Source organism: Strix uralensis, chromosome 11, assembly GCF_047716275.1.
Source record: "Strix uralensis isolate ZFMK-TIS-50842 chromosome 11, bStrUra1, whole genome shotgun sequence".
NCBI lineage: Eukaryota > Metazoa > Chordata > Aves > Strigiformes > Strigidae > Strix > Strix uralensis.
The window spans coordinates 9,076,556-9,095,518 of NC_133982.1; the positions used below are offsets into that span (position 1 = coordinate 9,076,556).

Consider the following 18,963-nt stretch of genomic DNA (forward strand, 5'->3'; position numbering starts at 1 on the left):
CAAAAATACTAACTCTTTCATTATACACAACAGTTCTGTATAAGGTAAGAAATCTCAGCGGTCACTCAATAGATGCAGAACATAAATACTCAAATAGGATATGGCCAGAATATGAATATTATTAATCTTATTTATCAAAAATAGTGCTAGAGCCTATCTAGTAGTTATCTATTTTTGTTAATGTTCGTGGAATAGTAGCAGTTAAGAGGAAAGCTAGATTCCTCTTTCAGTCCTTGTCCCTCTCTTCCTCTCTCTTGGGGTGTAAATCAATCCCGTAGATGGAATGCAGATTGTGAAACTTCTAAGACTGGAATGTTTCCAAGAGGTTGGAGGTAAGGGAAAACAGAAGGAGGAAAATGTCATTTTTGTTCACTTTTGGGAATGTATTTTGATTTATTTGAGTGCTGTTTTTTTGGATAATATGGTTTGGTCTGAACTTTGAGACTTCTCCTGCCCAAGTGAGAAATGTGGTGGGAACTGCATGTGCTTTAAAACATAGAGGTATAGTATTCCATAATGCTTAATGATAAACTTTGTATGATTTCTTTTTTTTTTTTTTTCAAATCAAGCTTTTACATGCATTACTACTTAAAGAAAATCCCTTTGTATAATAGATATCCAAAAGAAGGTTAAAAAAAAAGTCAGTGTAATACCTAATGAAATATTGCACTCAATGTGCATGCTTTACAGAAAGGGCAAAATGTGAATTCCCTTGTCATATTACTACTCTTTGCCTGTTTTCCTACATGACTTATTAAGGCCCTTGATTTTAAGACGGCCCAGTAAAAATATGTAAGAAAATACAGCGTCTTAATAGCACTTAATTAAATTTTTATGTAGAGACTCTGTTTCTGTGGTTATTAACACACTAATATAGACATATAATACTAGATTATTCAGAAACCCTGCACATGATTGTGTGCATGTTATATTAATGCACTACAATTTACATTTACTTTTGAACTAAACATTTAATTTTTAAATAGTGTGCTTCCAAGCACTCTGAATAGTCTATGGAGGGAACACTTATTGTTGGCTTGATCTTTGCTGTCAAGGTAAATAGTTCCATATAAATCTCTTTAAAACCTTTTTATTTTAGGTGGATTTAAAATGGGCTTTACTCTGTCTTCCAGTTAAGTAATGCATTAAAGTTGAGTCAATTTAAGTTGAACTTAAATTTAATTCTAATTTTATTTAGAATGAAATTTATTCTATAATGCTTTACATTTTAAAAAGTCATTAGAGTTATTGTTTGTGTTCCATTTAATTCTGTGAATCGTTTTCTTTGCCAAAAGTTCAAGGATATCAGTAAAAGGAAAAAAAAAAGTGACTTGATTTTTCAGGCATGAACTTTTCAATAAGCTCAGAAATGTGTATTAAAGGATGCAACTTCCATGCGGTTTAGTTATTGATGAGTGATTATGTGGTCCATAACAATCTTTTCTGAAATAAATCTGTTTCATATCTAAGTAGTCAAACATGCAAACAAGAAAATAGAATAGCATTTTTGTTCAGTGTTTACAAGTAGTCTTTGACTTATGTATTTGAAAATTATTAACTAAAAATAGTTAATAATGATCCTTCTTTATTTATATTTAACAGAAAATAGTAAATTTTTTTAGTGAATATTATTTGAATCTTTTAAAAAGAGGTGATAATGGCTTGTCTGTAATCCGCACCTAATAGTACCTACTAAAAGCTTCATGTGTGCATGCATAATTCAAACAGAGAAAACCTAGTAGAGTTAATCTTAAAAAGTAGCAAAGTGATAGAGATTATCTCTATACATTGCTGATGAAATCATCAAATTTGTGATAGCAGTAAAATGCCAAGATAAATATTCTACATTGTGGCGTGCTGTAATTCTAGCTAAGCAGACATCTGCAGAGGTCTGTGCTCTTTATGCTAACCATCTGCTCTTGGCTTTGCTTTTACAAGTCTTTCTGTCTAAATATATTGTTCTAAATGATGGTATTTTCAGTTCCTTTTGCTGTAATATTTTTGTGTCCTGTCAATTGTTGTTTTCTGCATATAATACACATAAATGCATAATAGTTTAATTAGCAGTTGAATTAAAAGTTGGTTTAAGATGTTATTTAATTTTGGTTTTGCTATCTACTTTTGTACACTTTTTAATGGAAAAATTGCTGAAAAACTTATAGCAGCATATTCAAATCATATGTCATAGACATACATATATATGAGTACATACATGTGTTATATATATGAAAATTGCCAACAACATTATGTGTTCTCAAACTGTTAAATAACATCTACCTTACCTCTTCTCCCATTCCAGGAGCTGCTAGACACTTTCTGGAAACTGGCATGGCCAGACTTGTACTGGTCTAAAGCATGAGATAATTCATTATCACTGGGAAGGTGTGTGACACCAGTCGATATCTTGCTTGTCTGCATCGAAGTGCTGTTGGCAGCTTTGAGGAGGAATAGTGTGTGAATAGTGTGCCTGTGTACAGGGTGTTGAAGGGAGCTTGCAGTGGTCCAGCAGATGATCATTGTAATTGAAAGGGAATTCATTATAGTTGTTAGTAGCTTTGTGTGCTGTATCCTTGGATGGACTGCCACACACTGTAGAAGGCTGAAGTCTTCTCCACAGGAAAACCCCCTGCCTTCTTTCTGCCATATAACATGGGTTTCAGGAAGAATATAATAGGAATATCCCTCTATGCTTCATCTTCTCCATGATACGTTGCTGTATGCAAGTCCTATGTAAATGGATAGATGCTGGAGCAGAGATTCCAGACCACTATGAGAAATAAGTATCTGGATAGAGATCCTTGAGTGGATCGCTCTGAGAAATACAAACTGAGAAATGAACCCAGCTTGTGTCAACATAGCAATAAGTAACACCTTTGTAAAACATGGTTGCATTCCTAGAAGTCAAAAATAAAATTAGAGGGCAGTAGATATTATTACTCTTTTGATGATTTTTTTTTTTTTTTTGGTCAATATCACCTGAATCTTCAAAATAAGGCATTAAGTATAAAAGCAAACCCAGGCAGCTGCCTGTTCACTGTAGTTGAGTTGTTTTGTTTGATCCCTCCATTTTCTAATCACAGGAAGCCATGCATTGCCTAAGAAGTGCTGGGGACTGTCAAGCAAACATTCTGTATATCCAAACTAAGGATGCTGCTGCTTTCTTTTCTAACTTTTGAGTATGTCTTTCTGATTCCAGCAATTACCTGCTCATAAAACTTCCTTACAAGTTCCAATTTCAGAATAATTGCTTTCTTCTCCATAGGGTTGTGGCTGCTTCTTGCCCCTGACTCACAGCAGGTTCCTGTCCTCATGACCTGCTGGAAAGTCTGTCTGTGGAGCTCCTGTAGATAGAAGTGTGAATGCTGCTACTGGCATTTTAAGAGGCATGAAGGGAAATTGGTGCAGAGTTCTGTGATGGTGGGAAGATAAGATGCTGCATGTTCTTGTAGCATAGGTACCAGGAGATTCGGATGTGTGTTTGAGTGCCTTTGCAGACAAACTAAGGATCAACCATGCACGAAATTTCCCCATTCTGGCATGCCATGATATCATCAGTGTTGTCACAGTTTTATGGTGTCTCCAAGGTTGCTGCTACAGAATAGCACAGCTGAAGTAACCTAATTTCTGATGGTAAGGAAGCAAGTGTTGACTGATTTTACTGTGGTATGACTAGAAAGATATTAGTGAATACTCTAGCAGACTGTAGCTTGTTTTCAGCAATTTATGACATTATCATGGTTTAGAAAAATACATAAGAAGCACACTATTGTATTAATTTGATTGTTCATGTATACTTTTTTTTAAAAAAGTATGTGCTACACATATCTATTGTATATCTGTATAAACCACAGTATGCACATTTATAATTATACCTCTTTCACAGATTACTAAAATAGAAAACATCAGTCATTTGAGTGAACTGAGAGTGTTAAACCTTGCCAGAAACCTACTAACGATTGTAGAAAACCTTAATGGACTGGATTCACTCACAGAGCTCAACCTTCGTCATAATCAAGTCTCTGCTATAGTAAGGAAGAAAACTCTTTGTCTTTTTATCTTTGTCTTTTTTTCTTTGTTTTTAACAAAATGCACTGTTACTGTAACTTGTTTAGACCATATCAACATTTCAGATTTGTCAAATCTTGTGTTCCCGTATTGTGTTGCAGCAGAACAACACAAGCAATACTTAGTTTTACAACATAAAGGTGAAACAAATAGCTATTTATTTTTGGTGTTATTTTGATTAAATGTGATAAGTGGGGTTGGACTGGATGACCTTTAAAGGTCCCTTCCAACCCAAACTGTTCTGTGATTCTATGATGACTTGTAGTAATTAAAATCTTGATAGCTCATGATGGTTCTCCAGGAGAAGAAAAAAGATTCTGAAGAAGTGTTGTGGTTCTAACATACAAATTTAGTTACTTTCTTCCATACAAGTTTGTTTCCTAGAAACAAACCCTCTCTTAATTTCTGTAGCTCAGCTAAGCAGTCAGACCATCTTAAATTTCATCTCCTTATGAATATTTCTGGGGCAAATGCAGAGAAAACAGGTATTGTTCTTAAAAGCAGAATTTCTCAACTGAAGCTTTAACCTAGCATTGTAAGTCTTTATGTTCTATAAAGTAAAGCTTTTAAGTTTGTAATTTATGAGTTGTAGTTCAGGTATGGCAAATAGATTATTTGAAGAAGTACTTTTTAAAATAATACAGTAAGTCTACTTACATAGCTATATTTTTCTGGCCCTCATAATTCCTTTAGTTCATGGTCTCCTATTGCTGCTGAGCCTTTCCTTTCTCGAATTTCTGCTACTTGCCATATATGAATTGTTTTTACACTTCAAAAACAAGAAATTTCCAGTCATTGCTGATTCTGTTACTGTACCTCCCCCCATAACATCAGTTATGTTACCTAGAATTCTCTTCCTTGATTGCAGCTGCTGCCTTTTAACTCCCCTCAGATGTAGCTCATACTTTGTCCTTGCTTCCTGTTGTCACAAATGGAGAGGCAGCATGAAATTAAAGTTAGTGGGTTACAGGCTTGGACTCTGTGCTGTATCTCAATGTTTTAGTCTTTCCTGGGCAGAGACTGTGTTTCAGAAGGTGATGTTCTGTTCAGGGAGGTACTTTATTTTGTCTGTTTTTTTTTTTTATTCTGGTTAAATTCTGATGGAATGGTGTTTTGTGTGTTTGTGGTTTTTTGTTTTGTTTTTAATTGGATAGTGATTTTAGCAAGTATGACACAACTCTCCTTCCTCTAAAGAAGGACTCTTAAATCTTATGAAGTCAGGTCTCGGACATGTCATACTGTCTGAATCCCAAAGTAAATATATGTCTCTTTCCTAAAATAAAATCTTTTTCTTATTTTAATGATAGGTGTTGTCTCTTTCTCTGTGCACAACGATGTACATGTATTTCTTTACTTAAATGTGTTTCATTTCTTTTGAAAAAAGGAAAGGTGCGTTACTTTTGTGTTGAAACTGCTGCAATATGAAATTACTGAAAATCCAGAAACATACATAACTTTATGGAAAGAATGTCCAAGATATTGTTATATTATTGCTGGAGTACTTGGGTAGTTGAGGGAGGGGGTTTAGATTTCTTTCCTTTAAGATGAGGTTTAGGTTTTCTTATGGTTGACTGGGGGGGCAGGTGTCATTTGAATCGTGATATAGTTATGATGTGCCACTTAACTGCAAAGTTTTCACTCTTAAGTTCATTAAAAGAATTTGGTTTCTGTGTTTTAGTTTTTGGACTGTGTTTTAGTTACTCAGTTACTATGACAACACTATCATTATGAATCAAGCTTTTTAAACTTGATTATTCATTTAAATGAAAAAATCTAACCTCAATTTTAAAAAGTTTGCTGTCCCAATGTCATGAAAGGAAATCAATATAATATAAATAACTTTCTCTTTCAGTACATTTTTAGTGAACCTTCCTTACTTTTCACCTCGCCTCCTGTAAGTGTATTATTCTTGTGTAGGAAAGATGGTATTCTCATTTGTCAAACAAAATGAGGTTCCATACTGAACTCTATAGCCATTGCCATTAACTATATTGAATAATTCAAGTTATCCAACTAGGTTATAGTTTGTTTTAGCAATTAAGTATATAGTCATCTCTTACAATCCACTGGCCTTAGATTAGCAATTTTGGGACCATTTTTTGTCTTTGAGGTAGTCATTAGAGACTGGAAATCCTTGAATCTCAAGTAGTGGTTTTTGTAGGAATAAACTGTAGTTCGTCCAAAGCTGTAGGACTTTAAAAGGCAGTCCTGAGGATTGGTTTATAGCAGAATTATATCTTATAGGATTGGAAGTGTCTTCAAGAAGTCTGACTATTCTGAAGAATAACAGACAGAATAAATTATTACTAAGTGTCTTGTATGGCATTAAAAGCACGAATCTATACATACCATGAATTCTGGAACGTCTGTTTACTTTCCATCCAGTTGTGAATTGGAGTCCACTGTTAGGAAAATGAATTCTAATTTTGTTTGAAAGACAGACCTGCTTGATTGCTGTGAGCTATTAAAAGCTTAGAATTTGGGGTTTTGACACCTGCAGCTTGGTCTTAGACTTGAAGGAGGACTGGTCCAGGTGTTCACCATCTTTTCATAAAAGACTTCCTGCCCTGTATGTCCACTGTCCTATATGACTTTGTAGCAAATCTGAAGTAGCTGAAGGCTTTTTTTTTTTTTTCCTCTTAAGGCCATTGAATGTGTTTGCTGTCATGCCTGTGAGACTTGCAACATATTTTACAGGACAGCAGCATATTGTGCTAGTTATGGAAATTTGTCTTCAGGGGAAATTACTTTCTATTCTCCAATGCAAAATTCTCTGATTAGTTCAAATCATTGCAGCTTAAGAATTGCTGTGCACAACCCTATAATGCCTGTCTTCATGTGTATATCCGCCTGTATCATGCACGCCCACCCCTTTAAGTATCAATGCTGAGTAGCCTTAGGGACAGAGGGGACATCCTGATGTAATTGTGTTGTGAACCCAATCTTTCCATGGTCTAGTCTGGGAGAATTCAGAACAGCTCTGAACTAGGAGTTTTGCAACTGCAGACCTGAGCTAATTGTATACAGAGCTATGACTCTCAGCAATGCTTGTTAGCTCACATTCAGTGTTTCATTAATAGCAGCTGCACAGTTTGTTTAGAGCTGCCTGGTGTTCACCTGTTTGAGTAGAATGGACTGTTTCTGTTTCTGGAGTGCTATGTAGACATGTCACAAATCAGATGGAGGGAGGAAGGGCTGTAGGTTTGATTTTGCGGTAAAATCAAGGTAGTGAGCCCTGTGACACTTCCCTGTGCTGTGAGTAAGAGTTTTGTGTTCACTGGTTGCAAGTTGGAGTATGCTCCTTAGTAGGATAAGGAGATGCAGCCTTAGAACTGAGGGATTAGGTGTGCAGTCTGAATGATGTATGAATCACTGTGTTGTCTGGCCATTATGGAATTATATTTCATAAATGAAGTTTGATCTTACTTGATATGTTTCATCTTACTAATATTTGAGCTATTTGCTATTTAGAGGTTTTCTGCAAAGGTCGTTAGTGACATATATTAAATTCACAATTACTCATTCTGGAAACTCATTCCTTCTTATAAATGTAACTGTAAGCGTGACAGAGTCCTTCAGATCATTCTCTGGCAGAAGGGTCACTGCTGTTTGGTAGTGCTAATTGCACTGCTGTATTGCACTTCAAAAAACTTATTTCCATATGGTCACAAGATAAACTTTTTTCTTTTTTTAACAGTGTGTTTATACTGCAGCTTAAATGCTGAGACAGCACCTTGGCTTATTTCCCAAAAGCCTGTTCAGAAACCAGCAGCAGCCTTATCCTCTTTTCTTTAACATCATTTGCTTTGCAAGTGATGCAGCTTGTTCTGCAGAGTGGATATCTGCACTGAAACACTCCCTTGCAGTCTGCACTAGGGAGAAATGGAGCTGCACATTCAAAAGAAATCAATGTTGCAGCAAGGTTATAGCATATAGAAAGGATTGTATTTCATCAGACAAAGTAGAGAGGTTCAAAAGCTACTTTCAGCTACTGAATTTATGCCTCTATCTTTCCTTCTAGAAAGATGTGGATACTTTGCCCCGTCTCCAACGTCTCTTCCTCAGCTTCAACAATATATCTAGGTAAGGGAAATAGCAGTTTGCTTCCTATCAGTAATTTGAAGTATCCTGTATGGAGCTGTATTTCATTAAAATTTAAATTCAAACTCTGTGAGTGCAGATACTTTTTTTTTTTTTCTCCTAACATATCAGATAGCATAATCAAGCCATTGTGTATTTTCTACTTAAAATATAAAAATTCTTGAAACCCTTTACATTTAAATGTAGTTGTAGTATGAGTATTCTACGAAGAAACATATATTTTTAGTTTAAAAATTATCATACTGTTTACAATGATGATCAAAATTAAAAATACTTATGTAAATATGTTGTTTTACTGTTAAACTAGATATCTGTTAAAGCAACATTCCACAAGGTACATATTATATATAACATACCATCACTGTATTCATGGAGTTACATAAACTGCTGAGTCAGATTCTTACAATGATTAGATTATTTCATGCTTGTATTTTACTTGTCCATACATTAATAAACTCTGAAAGGTATATTCATGGTTATTTCCCTTTCAAACCAGATGGCAGAAGCAGAAGAGCTCAACTTTCAAAGCAGGGCTTCTATAGTTTCAAGTAACTAAGTGCATTTTGTTATAAATACATAGAAGTGTTTGTCTTGTATGCTTTTTCATATTCATGCATTTTTGGAGTCTGCATTTATACTAGTGCCAATATTTAAAAAAAAAAAAAAAGTGCCTGCATTATCTTCGGTTTGGTATGTCCTTTATTTTTTTATCCCTTAATCACCACCAGCCTTCTTTGCTTAGAATCAAATAATTTAATGTGGGATAGGGGAAAGATGCTTCGTGTTCTAATTACTGGAAATACCACACTGTTCTTGTGGTATCTGCTTTCTCTGTAAAATGTTGTCTTAGTATGAGCTTTTATTGTAACAGCTACTTGTACATTTTAAGTTGACCTATATTATGTTTTTTGCAGACAGCTCCAACCTACTTGTGTTCCTTAGGTTCTTGAAGTACAAATGCAGTAGATCTCCTTAAATACTCATGGGTATTAAGCATTTTTAAAAAAATCAGAAATGAACTGCAGGAATCTTGAATATGCTCTTCCCTTAATTAATCTGCTAGTATTTTTATTTTATGTTTTAAATTGCCATAATAAAGAGAGGGGGTTTGCGTTTTGCTTGTCTTGAATAGTTTCCAGAATTGAAACATGCCTTTTGTTTCTGTTTTTCTAAAAAATGTCTTAGCCTGGCAAGAACAATGAGGGGACTGCAGTAGCTGGCTCCCTTGCCATCAGGGAGCATCACTGCAGTCAGTGGAATTTCTGTACCTTTTTATATACTTGGTATATTTTGTGTAGCTTTCTGACTCCTTTCTCACCTTGTTTTATGCAAATTCATGTTATTTTTACAATGTTCAAAGAAGGAGAAATGTTTTGTTTTTTCTGTGAGGTTTTCAAAGTAGATTTCTCAAACTTTATGTAATCAGTAGCTTGCTTCTAGGTACTTTATCATTATCATTTATTCATTGGGGCTTCTGTTGAACTATTGATAGATCTAGTCCTAGTTTTCATGTAAGCTAGAAATACTTATTTAGAACATTCATGCAAATATATAATTTGGTTTTTGTAGCTGGAATAGGTATAAAAATAAAATCTTAATGTCAAACAAAAACATTACTCTTCTGTAAATTTTGTATACATATGTGGGTAGATAGATGGATGGATCAGTTTAACTATTTACTAGTCATTATTTTTTAAAAAATGAAATATTTCTTTTGATTATCCTATTTAGCTTGGGTTTTTGAAATAATAATCTGCTGTTGCATATAGCAGTTTTGAAGGCTAAAAACCCCATTAGTTCCTGATTTTTGAGTTATGTAGGAGATATGTCTTCTAACAGGAAAATGATTAAATATGAAAGTATAATCTTGACCATCTGTGTTCTGATACTTGGCTTGATACTGTTTGAACTGACTGAAGGAATTATATGCAACCATAATACTAGTGAATTGCTGTGCTACATCTGAACATTCCTACAACCCTTTTAAATGATTGTGTGTGATTTTATGAGTCACTTACCTGGGTTTACTGTGTGCCATATGGTAATGTAAAAAATTATTTTTCCTAGAAACAGCTGTGTCTATACAGCTGACTTCTTTTAGACAGTCAAATTGATACACAGATATTCTAATTCATTTATCTGTCAGTGCATAGAGAAAAGCAGCAAATGGAAACAAACAGCAAAGTATATTGCCAAAACCTGTATATATTTATGTTACAGGTTCATTAAAATATTTTATTACTGATCATTAAAAAAAGTAGCGTTTTTGAGGCAGTACTCCCATGGAAAGTTTTGCTGCTTCTTACTTTTGTATGTCAGCAGGAATCCTTGGGTCTTGAATTGATACATAGTGACATATATGAATTAATATTTCAGTAAAAGATTCAGGAATGCCTTTTAAAAATTGTCACTATTTAGGGCGTGGGAATCTGTCATGGGTTTAATCACTGACATTCTTTTTCCCTTATGCTTTAGAGGAGGCCTCAGAATGCTGCTGCTTCTCTGCAGAGCTTTTAGTAAAAAAGGATGTTTTGGCAAGATAATGTAAGTTAAAACTGAATTCTGTAGAAGTTGATGCTGATCTGAAACAAAAGAAGTCCTACTCCTGGCTTCAGCCCAAAAAATTTAGCAGTTACAAACTAAAGGCGTTCATACCTGATGGCCGAAGGCAATATATATCTCTAGAACTAGTTAGAAAGAAGGGGGAGAAATCCCATTTTGAATTTTAGTGGAAAGAGATTACAGAAACTTTTCTTCAGGAAGATATGCCACTGAGATTCAGAAAGAGGGTTATTGCTCATATTTCAAAATGTGAAACCAGAGAAGATAATTTTTTAATCTTGGAAACAAAGTATGTATTTTCACTGTTACATTGCTGTCCAGGTCAGCACTAAGTTGGCTTTTTCATTTAGTAAGGCATGTTGTCTAGCCATGTGGAAAAAGTTGGATAGAAGCTCAGAGGACATGTAATTGTTTCTCTTCATTTGGTTGCTGAATTGGAAACCTGAGAGAAGGAATGTTCTTAGCCTAATAAAACCAAGAAAGTACCTTTTTTCCTAGCAGATTGAAAATTTAGAAATGCATTGTTAAATACTTGAACAAAAGCAGTACAAGGGGAATGAAAGGTTGACTGGTAACATCTGTTTTCATCAGTAGTGTAGTGGTTAGAACCCTGGGAAAACCCAAGTTTTCTTCTTTGAATATTTTCTGAACATACAGTTCCCTCTTGGGTGTTCTGTCAGACTACAACGAGTATATTGCCTTCCTTCTGTTCTCCAGAGCTTTTCCTCTTTATGCAACATGCTTTAAAAAAAAACATTGATGCAAATGTATACAGAAGGAACAACTGTTTTCCTAAGCAAGTAGGCTGTAACAGAGGACAAGTGTTCCTGTGTCCTGTTCTTGCCTACTAAATGTGTAAATGTGAATGCATATCACTGGTGGAGGTTGAGCTTATGCCACACCAGAATACTCTGTTGCTTAGTAATTGTCATGTTCTCATATGAGGCAGAAGTGGGTTTGCATCCTTTCTGGCAGAGGGGAGGATTGGATGCAGGACTCTGAGCATGCACACAAGATGCAAAAGTGATCTGTTCTGAAAAGATTTCCAGAAACACTTTTTGATAATTTAGCCCAAATTCACAACTTGTTTCTGTGTTGCTTGAAACTACCATTTTAGCAAAGATAAATTCACCTAGGAAGAAAGATGATCAGGGAATGAGAGGTGGTTGCTGTAGTTTGGTGGGACTCCTGCAGAAGAAGGTCTTTTGGAAAGAGACGCAGAGATTCCACTCAAGAAGATTGACTGAGGCAGTCTGAAACAGCATCATACACAGCTGCTTTGTATTGCATGAACAGGTTAAAGACTCCTTTGTGGTGAACAGGGGCTAGAGAGAGCATTGAGACATGGCCTCTGATTCCCATAAGGTGGTCACCACTTGACTCTCACAGCAGTGTGCGTGCTTGTAAAGTATGCAGTCTGTTTGGTAAGTATGTTATATTAAAGCTTTGCTTGGCTTACGATTGGGATGCCAGTGTGACAAGTACAGTATATTAAGTCTTCTACATTGAATTTCTAAAGCTCTGTTTTTCATATGCATATACAAAGATGTGAAAACATAGCTATTTTGCACTACTGTTTTGCTCTAAAATTGAGCTGCCATTAGGGCAGCTAAAAGCAGGATAAAGCAAGCACATCTGTTTTAGCTCCAGAATGAATGTTCTGGTATGCTGAAGCACTGAGAATTTCAAAGCACAGCAGTATGTATTAGTGGAAGGTCTTGAAAACACTAGCGAACTTTCAACTTTTCTGTCATTTCCTGAAGAGATTGGTTTTATTAAAAATCTGTAAATCATATGTAATGGCAGAAGTACTCTTTGGTTAGATGTTTAGTGGGAAGTGCGTGGAGTACATATATTTAATGCTTTTAATAAATATATTTACATTACTTGAAACTAATTTTGAAGACCAAAAATTTTTCATATTTGTCAAGTAAAATCTATTCTGGCCCAATGGAAATTCAGTTCTCTTTTCATATTCTAACATGCTTACAAGTTTCTTTACTAACTTCAGTGTCATTTGGGGAGATTATCTTTTATCTTCAGGACATATTGAGTATGTATTTTAAGTAATATGTCAGCCTGATCTTCAAAAAATGTGGTTATGCAAGCTGTTTTAGCAGAAAATTGTAATCAAACTTGTCATCTTAAACACATATACAAAACTCCCAATTCTTCAGATAAGCTAAGTACCGTCACTACCTCCATTGGAATCTGTACATATTTCATTTTCCATTAGTTCTTAAGTTGTTTTAATACACTCAGCAGAAAGGTAGTAGTATCTTCCACTTCACTCTGTCATTTTTCTGCTGCTCTACTAGGTGTATCATGTAGAAGTTACTTGTGTGCTGTACTAATTGCGTTGGGTTTTTTGAGATTTGTATTGGGTGATTTCTTTTCTTTACTCCTGCTAGCTTATGTTGGTATCCAGGCCTTTATTCTGCTGGTTGAGACTGATTGCCATTTGGTGGTATTATTTTTATATTTTATCTGTAGTTCTTTTTTTTTTTTTGGTGTTGCAGAAATTGTTTTATCTAATATCTAGAACCTTTCACGGATATCTCATTTTAAAATCTGACCTTCTGATAGATCTGAAGCCCTTTGCAGCTGAATGTTAGTCCTTGGGAGATTACTGTATGCATTTTTGAAATTTGAGTGATACCACTAATAAAGGTAGTTGCCACCTTATTCAAGGACAGTCAATATGAATTGAATATGAATACAATTCAATATGAACATCTTTACTATATACAATTTCTGATCCCTAAATTCAGGGCATACTTAAGGTTTGGTATCCTTCAAACTATTAGTGGAGGAAGAGTTTTTCTGCCACCAAGAGTGAGCAGAACTATAACCAGTTGGTGCAATCAGTAAGATTGTCAGGATATTAAAAAAATGACAGTAATTCCGTATTTTCCACTTCAGAAATGGTGTCTTACTTCAGAATGTCATTAAGTGTTTGTTTTTCTGGTAAAGTGATCTTCTGTTTATATTTTTGTGATCATCGTTGATTCTTTTGTAATTTTCAGATTTTTTTTAACTTCATTCTCAAAAGCACCAAGTCAAATTATTTCATTCTTTCCACATGAACTTACTTATCTTCATAACTTGACTTTTGAAGGCCAAAGTGCATAAGGATTGGTGCGCAGTTGTACATTTGTACACTGTAATCAATTTCTTAAAAGGAGTTGGGGAGTCTTTTGGGGAGGCATTTTGGGGAGACTGTAAATGGGGAGACATTTACTTCTATAACTGTTCAGTTTTTTTTGAAATCAAGTTAAATCTGAGTCAGCTGCTTTCTTTACACATTCCATCTTCAATAGAAGGAACATGATACAGGCTATACATCTCTAAATACATTTTACACAGGCCAGTTATTTTTGCCAGGAAACCAAATCAGATGTCTAAAAAGCCAACTCGTTAGTGTTTGTATACTGAACTCAGAACAATAGACAGATCTGCTTTGAAGATAATATGATGCTTTTGTAATTGTTTTTTTTTCCGATATTTAATGATGTTGCAAACAGCCAGGATCATTCTGTGATATTTGTGGTTAACTGTTTTTCTTGTATTTTCCATGTTTTTCATGCTTGTTTTGATGGAAAATACACCTTGTACTATTTTTTGGAATATGTGTTGATATGTATCCTCTTTTAGGGGGTTTTTAGGTGAAACTATACCCCCATAGTTAACAAGTTCTCCTTATTCTGCATCTCTTTTTACCTGTATGTGAAGAGGTTAAAAAGTTTAACAGCAGCAGCTGTTGGTATTTCAAAATACCTACAATTTGATTTATCATACACAATATTGATGGGTGGGTTTTTTCAGTACAGGTAAATATTAATGTTCTATCTTTAAGAAATAAAATCTTCCATCTCAAATTTATTCCTACTCTATGACATTAAAACTTTAAACTTTTTTGGTTACAGTTTTGAGGATATTCTGTGCCTTGCTGATTCCTCATCTTTGTCAGATATCACCCTTGATGGCAATCCAATAGCTCAGGAGACATGGTACAAACACACTGTTCTCCATCATATGATGCAGCTCCGACAGCTAGATATGAAGAGAATCACAGTAAGAAATTTCTGTTTTCGTCAAACTTACTAGATCCTTAAATTCAGAAGTAAAATGTAGGGTTTTCTGTGTATACATGTGTATTAAAACCACCACCATTTCTTCTTGATTTGATATGGAATTGAATGGTGTATAGGCATTATAATATTGAAAACTTTAACCTTTTTTCTTTTGTTCAGTGTTATGTAAGGGTGTGCTTTTTTAACTTCATTTTAACATGTTTATTTTAAAATGCTTAAACTCTTCATTAGTAAATACTGTGTGATCAGTTGCCATGTCACATGAGAGAGTCTGCAAAGCTTTTGGTTAGAACTTTCCCAACACAGTCTTTACTGGTTTGCCGTATAGATGAAAAGGAACTGCGTGTTTCTTCCAAAGGAGTAGTCTGTTTACCCTAAAATTGGTGTTATTGGTATCTTCTTTCATTTAAAGATCTTGTTGGTGTCTTTAGTCTGCCTCCCTAAGGAAACCTGATGATCACAGAGTTTCTGTGTGTCAGTCTGTATTCCTTCCTTCCTTTCCTAACCTACTCTCCCCATTCATTTCTGTTTCTGCTGCTCAGGTTCAAGTATCCCTGATAAGGAAGAGAGTACCAAATAGAGCCAATTATGATGTAAAATAACATACTTGGAAAACATACTTTAAAAAAAAAAAAGTGCTTTGGGACATGAGAGTTTACTCCCAGCATTGAAAATATTAAATACTTGTTTGTTCGCAGGTATTCTATGGGTTGTAGATTTTTTTTGTTTTGTTTTGTGAATTTATACTGACTTAATTGAATATTTGGTAATTACTTTGCTTTTAAAAAGATTGTTTCCTCAGTATTATTTCAGAAACCTGTGTCACATAAAGAAAATGTGTCTCCCTCTGCCCCCCCCCCCCCCCCCCCCCGCCTTCTCGAGAGGAGATGGTACTAGGTAGAACTCTCAGTTCTGTAGAAAGAGCTCAAACTCTTTTTTAGACTCTGAGATCTGTATGGGGAAAAAGCTATTAGAAATCCACAGCCATGGGAAAAATTTAATTTGGGTTCGTACCTTGTTAAACATCAGAGAATCAATCACAAGATAAAAAGACATAGAAAACCAGGCTGCATCAGTTGTGCTGCTCATAAATCTACTTGTAAAAAGAATGTTTTGCCTTCTGGTTTTTGAGCCTTGAGAACTTTTTTTACTGTTTCTCCATGTAGAGGCTGCTATGTGTTTTCTCCAATAAAAACTGTGTTACCCAGATAATCGTAGGACTTAAGAAACTGGGATTTTAAGAAAAATAACAAGTATCATGAGGCCTGTGATAAAATTAGAGAGTTGGCAATGCCAAATCCAGCTATTCTGCTTCGTAATGCAAGATGCTGTTGCCATCAGCAAATGTATCTCGGTGGGGAAATGGAAGTACAATATTGGGTATATGTTTTTTCTCACTTGATTAGTATACCTAAACTCTAATTACATTTATAGGATCTTTTCTTCATTAGTCTAAAGGCTGTCCAGACAATTTTGAACTTAAGGGTTGCTTTGTCTTGTAAAGAACTGAGTTGGTCTGGGATGTTGGTTTTTTCTGATGGGAATTCTTCACTTCAGAAGCTCTTCTGCTCGAGAACTGAGTTTTACACAATTGTTACTTCTGCTTTTAGCTTCTCTTTTACTTGCTGGCCTCACTGGGACAAGAAAATTATTTCAAGAAAAAATAAAATCTGAAGGAAATTTTTAAAAGTTTGTAAGAGACTTTGAAGCTTTATTCATATTGGTTTTCAAGAAGACACATGCTCTTTGGTGCCAGGCCTTTTCTGTAGGATTCTCTGGAGAAAGGGAACCTTGGAGAAAAAGTCTGGTGGTAGCTGCCTCTGCCTTAGGGAACTATTCAGAAACATACAGCTGCCATGAAAATCAAATACTCTACACTTGGAATAAAACATTTTGCATTGCAATTGTTCTAATATTTCTTAAGTTGGGACAGATTTGCCTTTATTCAAGGGATTGCATCATATTATGACAACTTTATACCCTGACCTGTGAGGAAGTTGGTGTTTTCTTAGACCATCTCATTCCTAAGCCATTTTTGAATGTAAGATTTAAGCTCTTAAACCACTGAGGCATGGACCCAGTGATGGTGAAATCAGTGGAGGTTCATCATCTGTGATGCATTTCACTGTAAGATTGTAAACACTTATTGTCCACACTAGAAGATGACTTTCAGCTGAAAAGCCTGTCCACTTTGTATTGTGTGTCTAAAATATCAACTCAGTGCAAACCTTCTACTTTCTCAAACTTTGATAGGTCAATCTAGAGGCCTAAAGAGTGGGGAGGAGGCTGAATTACCGTGGTTGAACAGATTACTGTGTCACCCGTGTTAACCGTCAGTAACTCTCTATCAGTCACACCTTTAGTCCACCTTAGTTGTGAGGTAATGTGACTTGATTTATGGCTCAGTGAAATAGGCCTGTGTGCAACTGAAGTGCATTATGGTCAAAGCAGGCTCAGGCTGCATATGTAGTCATTTGCATTGTTTGGTTAACATACTATAATGGTGGTTTTTCTGGGCATTGAAGCTTTTTGAATATGTTTTGTAGTTTGAACTTGTGAAAAAGTGGACCTATCCAGTGATGCTTTCAGTTTAGCTGTGACCTATCTTTTTTCCTCCAGTCTTTCGTAACAGTAAGCAGATATTGTCTGCAGACATGTAATACAATATTAAAATATGAATGAAATGTGTACATATTCCTTACTGAGAAATTATTTAACCAGCAACACTTGCTATCACTTCAAATACACTGTCTCAATAGAATTTGCTAAGTGTGTGTATATATATATATATTTATATATGTGTGTATATATATACTTTTAAAATGTACTCTGGTTCCCAAATTGAAAGGCAAGCTGCATCTTCTTAACAGTAACACTTTGCTTCTTTTCACTGAGGTTTTATAGCTTTTGGATGCTTAGAGAGCTGTGTTTGATTTTGATTATTTGCTTAGACATTTCTCTGCTGATCAGGGAGTAGGTTCTGCTGCTTTATCTAGACTAGAATTTGTTATGAATCTGCACTGTGGAGTGTTCTGGTTTTTTAGGGAAGGGTCCCTAATATTTTTTTTTCCCCACATGAAAATAAGATACTTCAGGAAGTTCTAGAGTCACTCCTGTGGATTGTAATTTTCTCTCTTAAATCAGGTCTTGCAAAAATATACTGAATTAATACTAAAAGTAAAATATGGAGATATATCTCTTTGTCAAATATCACTTAAAGAACAATTCATCAAAAAATTTGTACGTGTTATTTTCCATGGCTATTTTCCTAAAAGAACCATCCTTACATTATTACTTCATTCTTGTATAAAATGAGCCTCTGTGGTATACACAACAAAAAGTAGTCTGCCTTCTGCAAGTATAAGTGAGCTAAATTTTGTCTGTTTTAAGTGTACTGTGTTCAGTCTCTTTATGCCTTGAAAGCTTAAATATGTATACCAGGACATTCTTCATATTCTCCTTTTTTTTTTTTTCATTACCTGAAGTAGTTCATATCAAGTATACTATAGCTGTTTCTAATCTATAGTAAAATTATTTTAATAATTTTAAGGTAGATGTACTATGGAAATGAAGTGCTGCATTCCTTGTATGCTAACGTAGCATCTTTTTCTGCTGTGACTCAAATGATACCATTTGTTGAAAAAGAACCTGTTTGAATAATAGTAAAGCAGTAGTGAGGGAGAATACATGCATTCCACTGTGGTCTCTTTAGGATCCTTCTCAGGTGTTGCTGGATGTTACCTCTTGAAAGACTGATACAATGACGGGTTTGGCCAAAATCTGTCGTGTTACAGTTACGGTAGTGTTCATGTAGCAGCAGGGGGAGCTACCAGCATGCCACAGAGCTACAGATTAAGTTCTGTTACAGCTCTAATGGAAGGTTTTTATAAGGGTGGTAGTAGCTTTAATGTGTCCTGTTCCTGTGTTTTGTCGCTTCTGCTGCTTCACACTGAGAATGTGAACCTGCAGCCTCAAAATCTCATTGTAGAAAGTGAGACTTCTGCTTCTTCAGGAAGTATATCCCCCCCTCTTTTTATCTTTTTTTTTTTTTAAAGTTTTTTTTGTTTGTTTTTTTGTTGTTGTTGTTTCTTTTTTTTTTGGTGAAGATTGCTTCTTAGCCATTTAGTAAGTTTTTAGATGG

The 18,963-nt window shown here is 35.0% G+C and overlaps 1 protein-coding gene across 3 annotated transcripts in view; it reads left to right on the forward strand.

Moving 5' to 3' along the window:
* The window catches only part of LRRC49 (leucine rich repeat containing 49), a 55,408-nt gene that overhangs the window by 15,544 nt on the left and 20,901 nt on the right, over positions 1 to 18,963 (forward strand). Inside the window, exons 8-10 of one of the 3 annotated variants that reach the window (XM_074880671.1) lie at positions 3,884 to 4,027; positions 8,087 to 8,148; positions 14,655 to 14,802. In XM_074880671.1, coding sequence (XP_074736772.1) covers positions 3,884 to 4,027; positions 8,087 to 8,148; positions 14,655 to 14,802 — 354 coding nt within the window. The remainder of the gene's footprint in view (positions 1 to 3,883; positions 4,028 to 8,086; positions 8,149 to 14,654; positions 14,803 to 18,963) is intronic. The other 2 variants (XM_074880673.1, XM_074880672.1) reach the window with 2 other exon arrangements.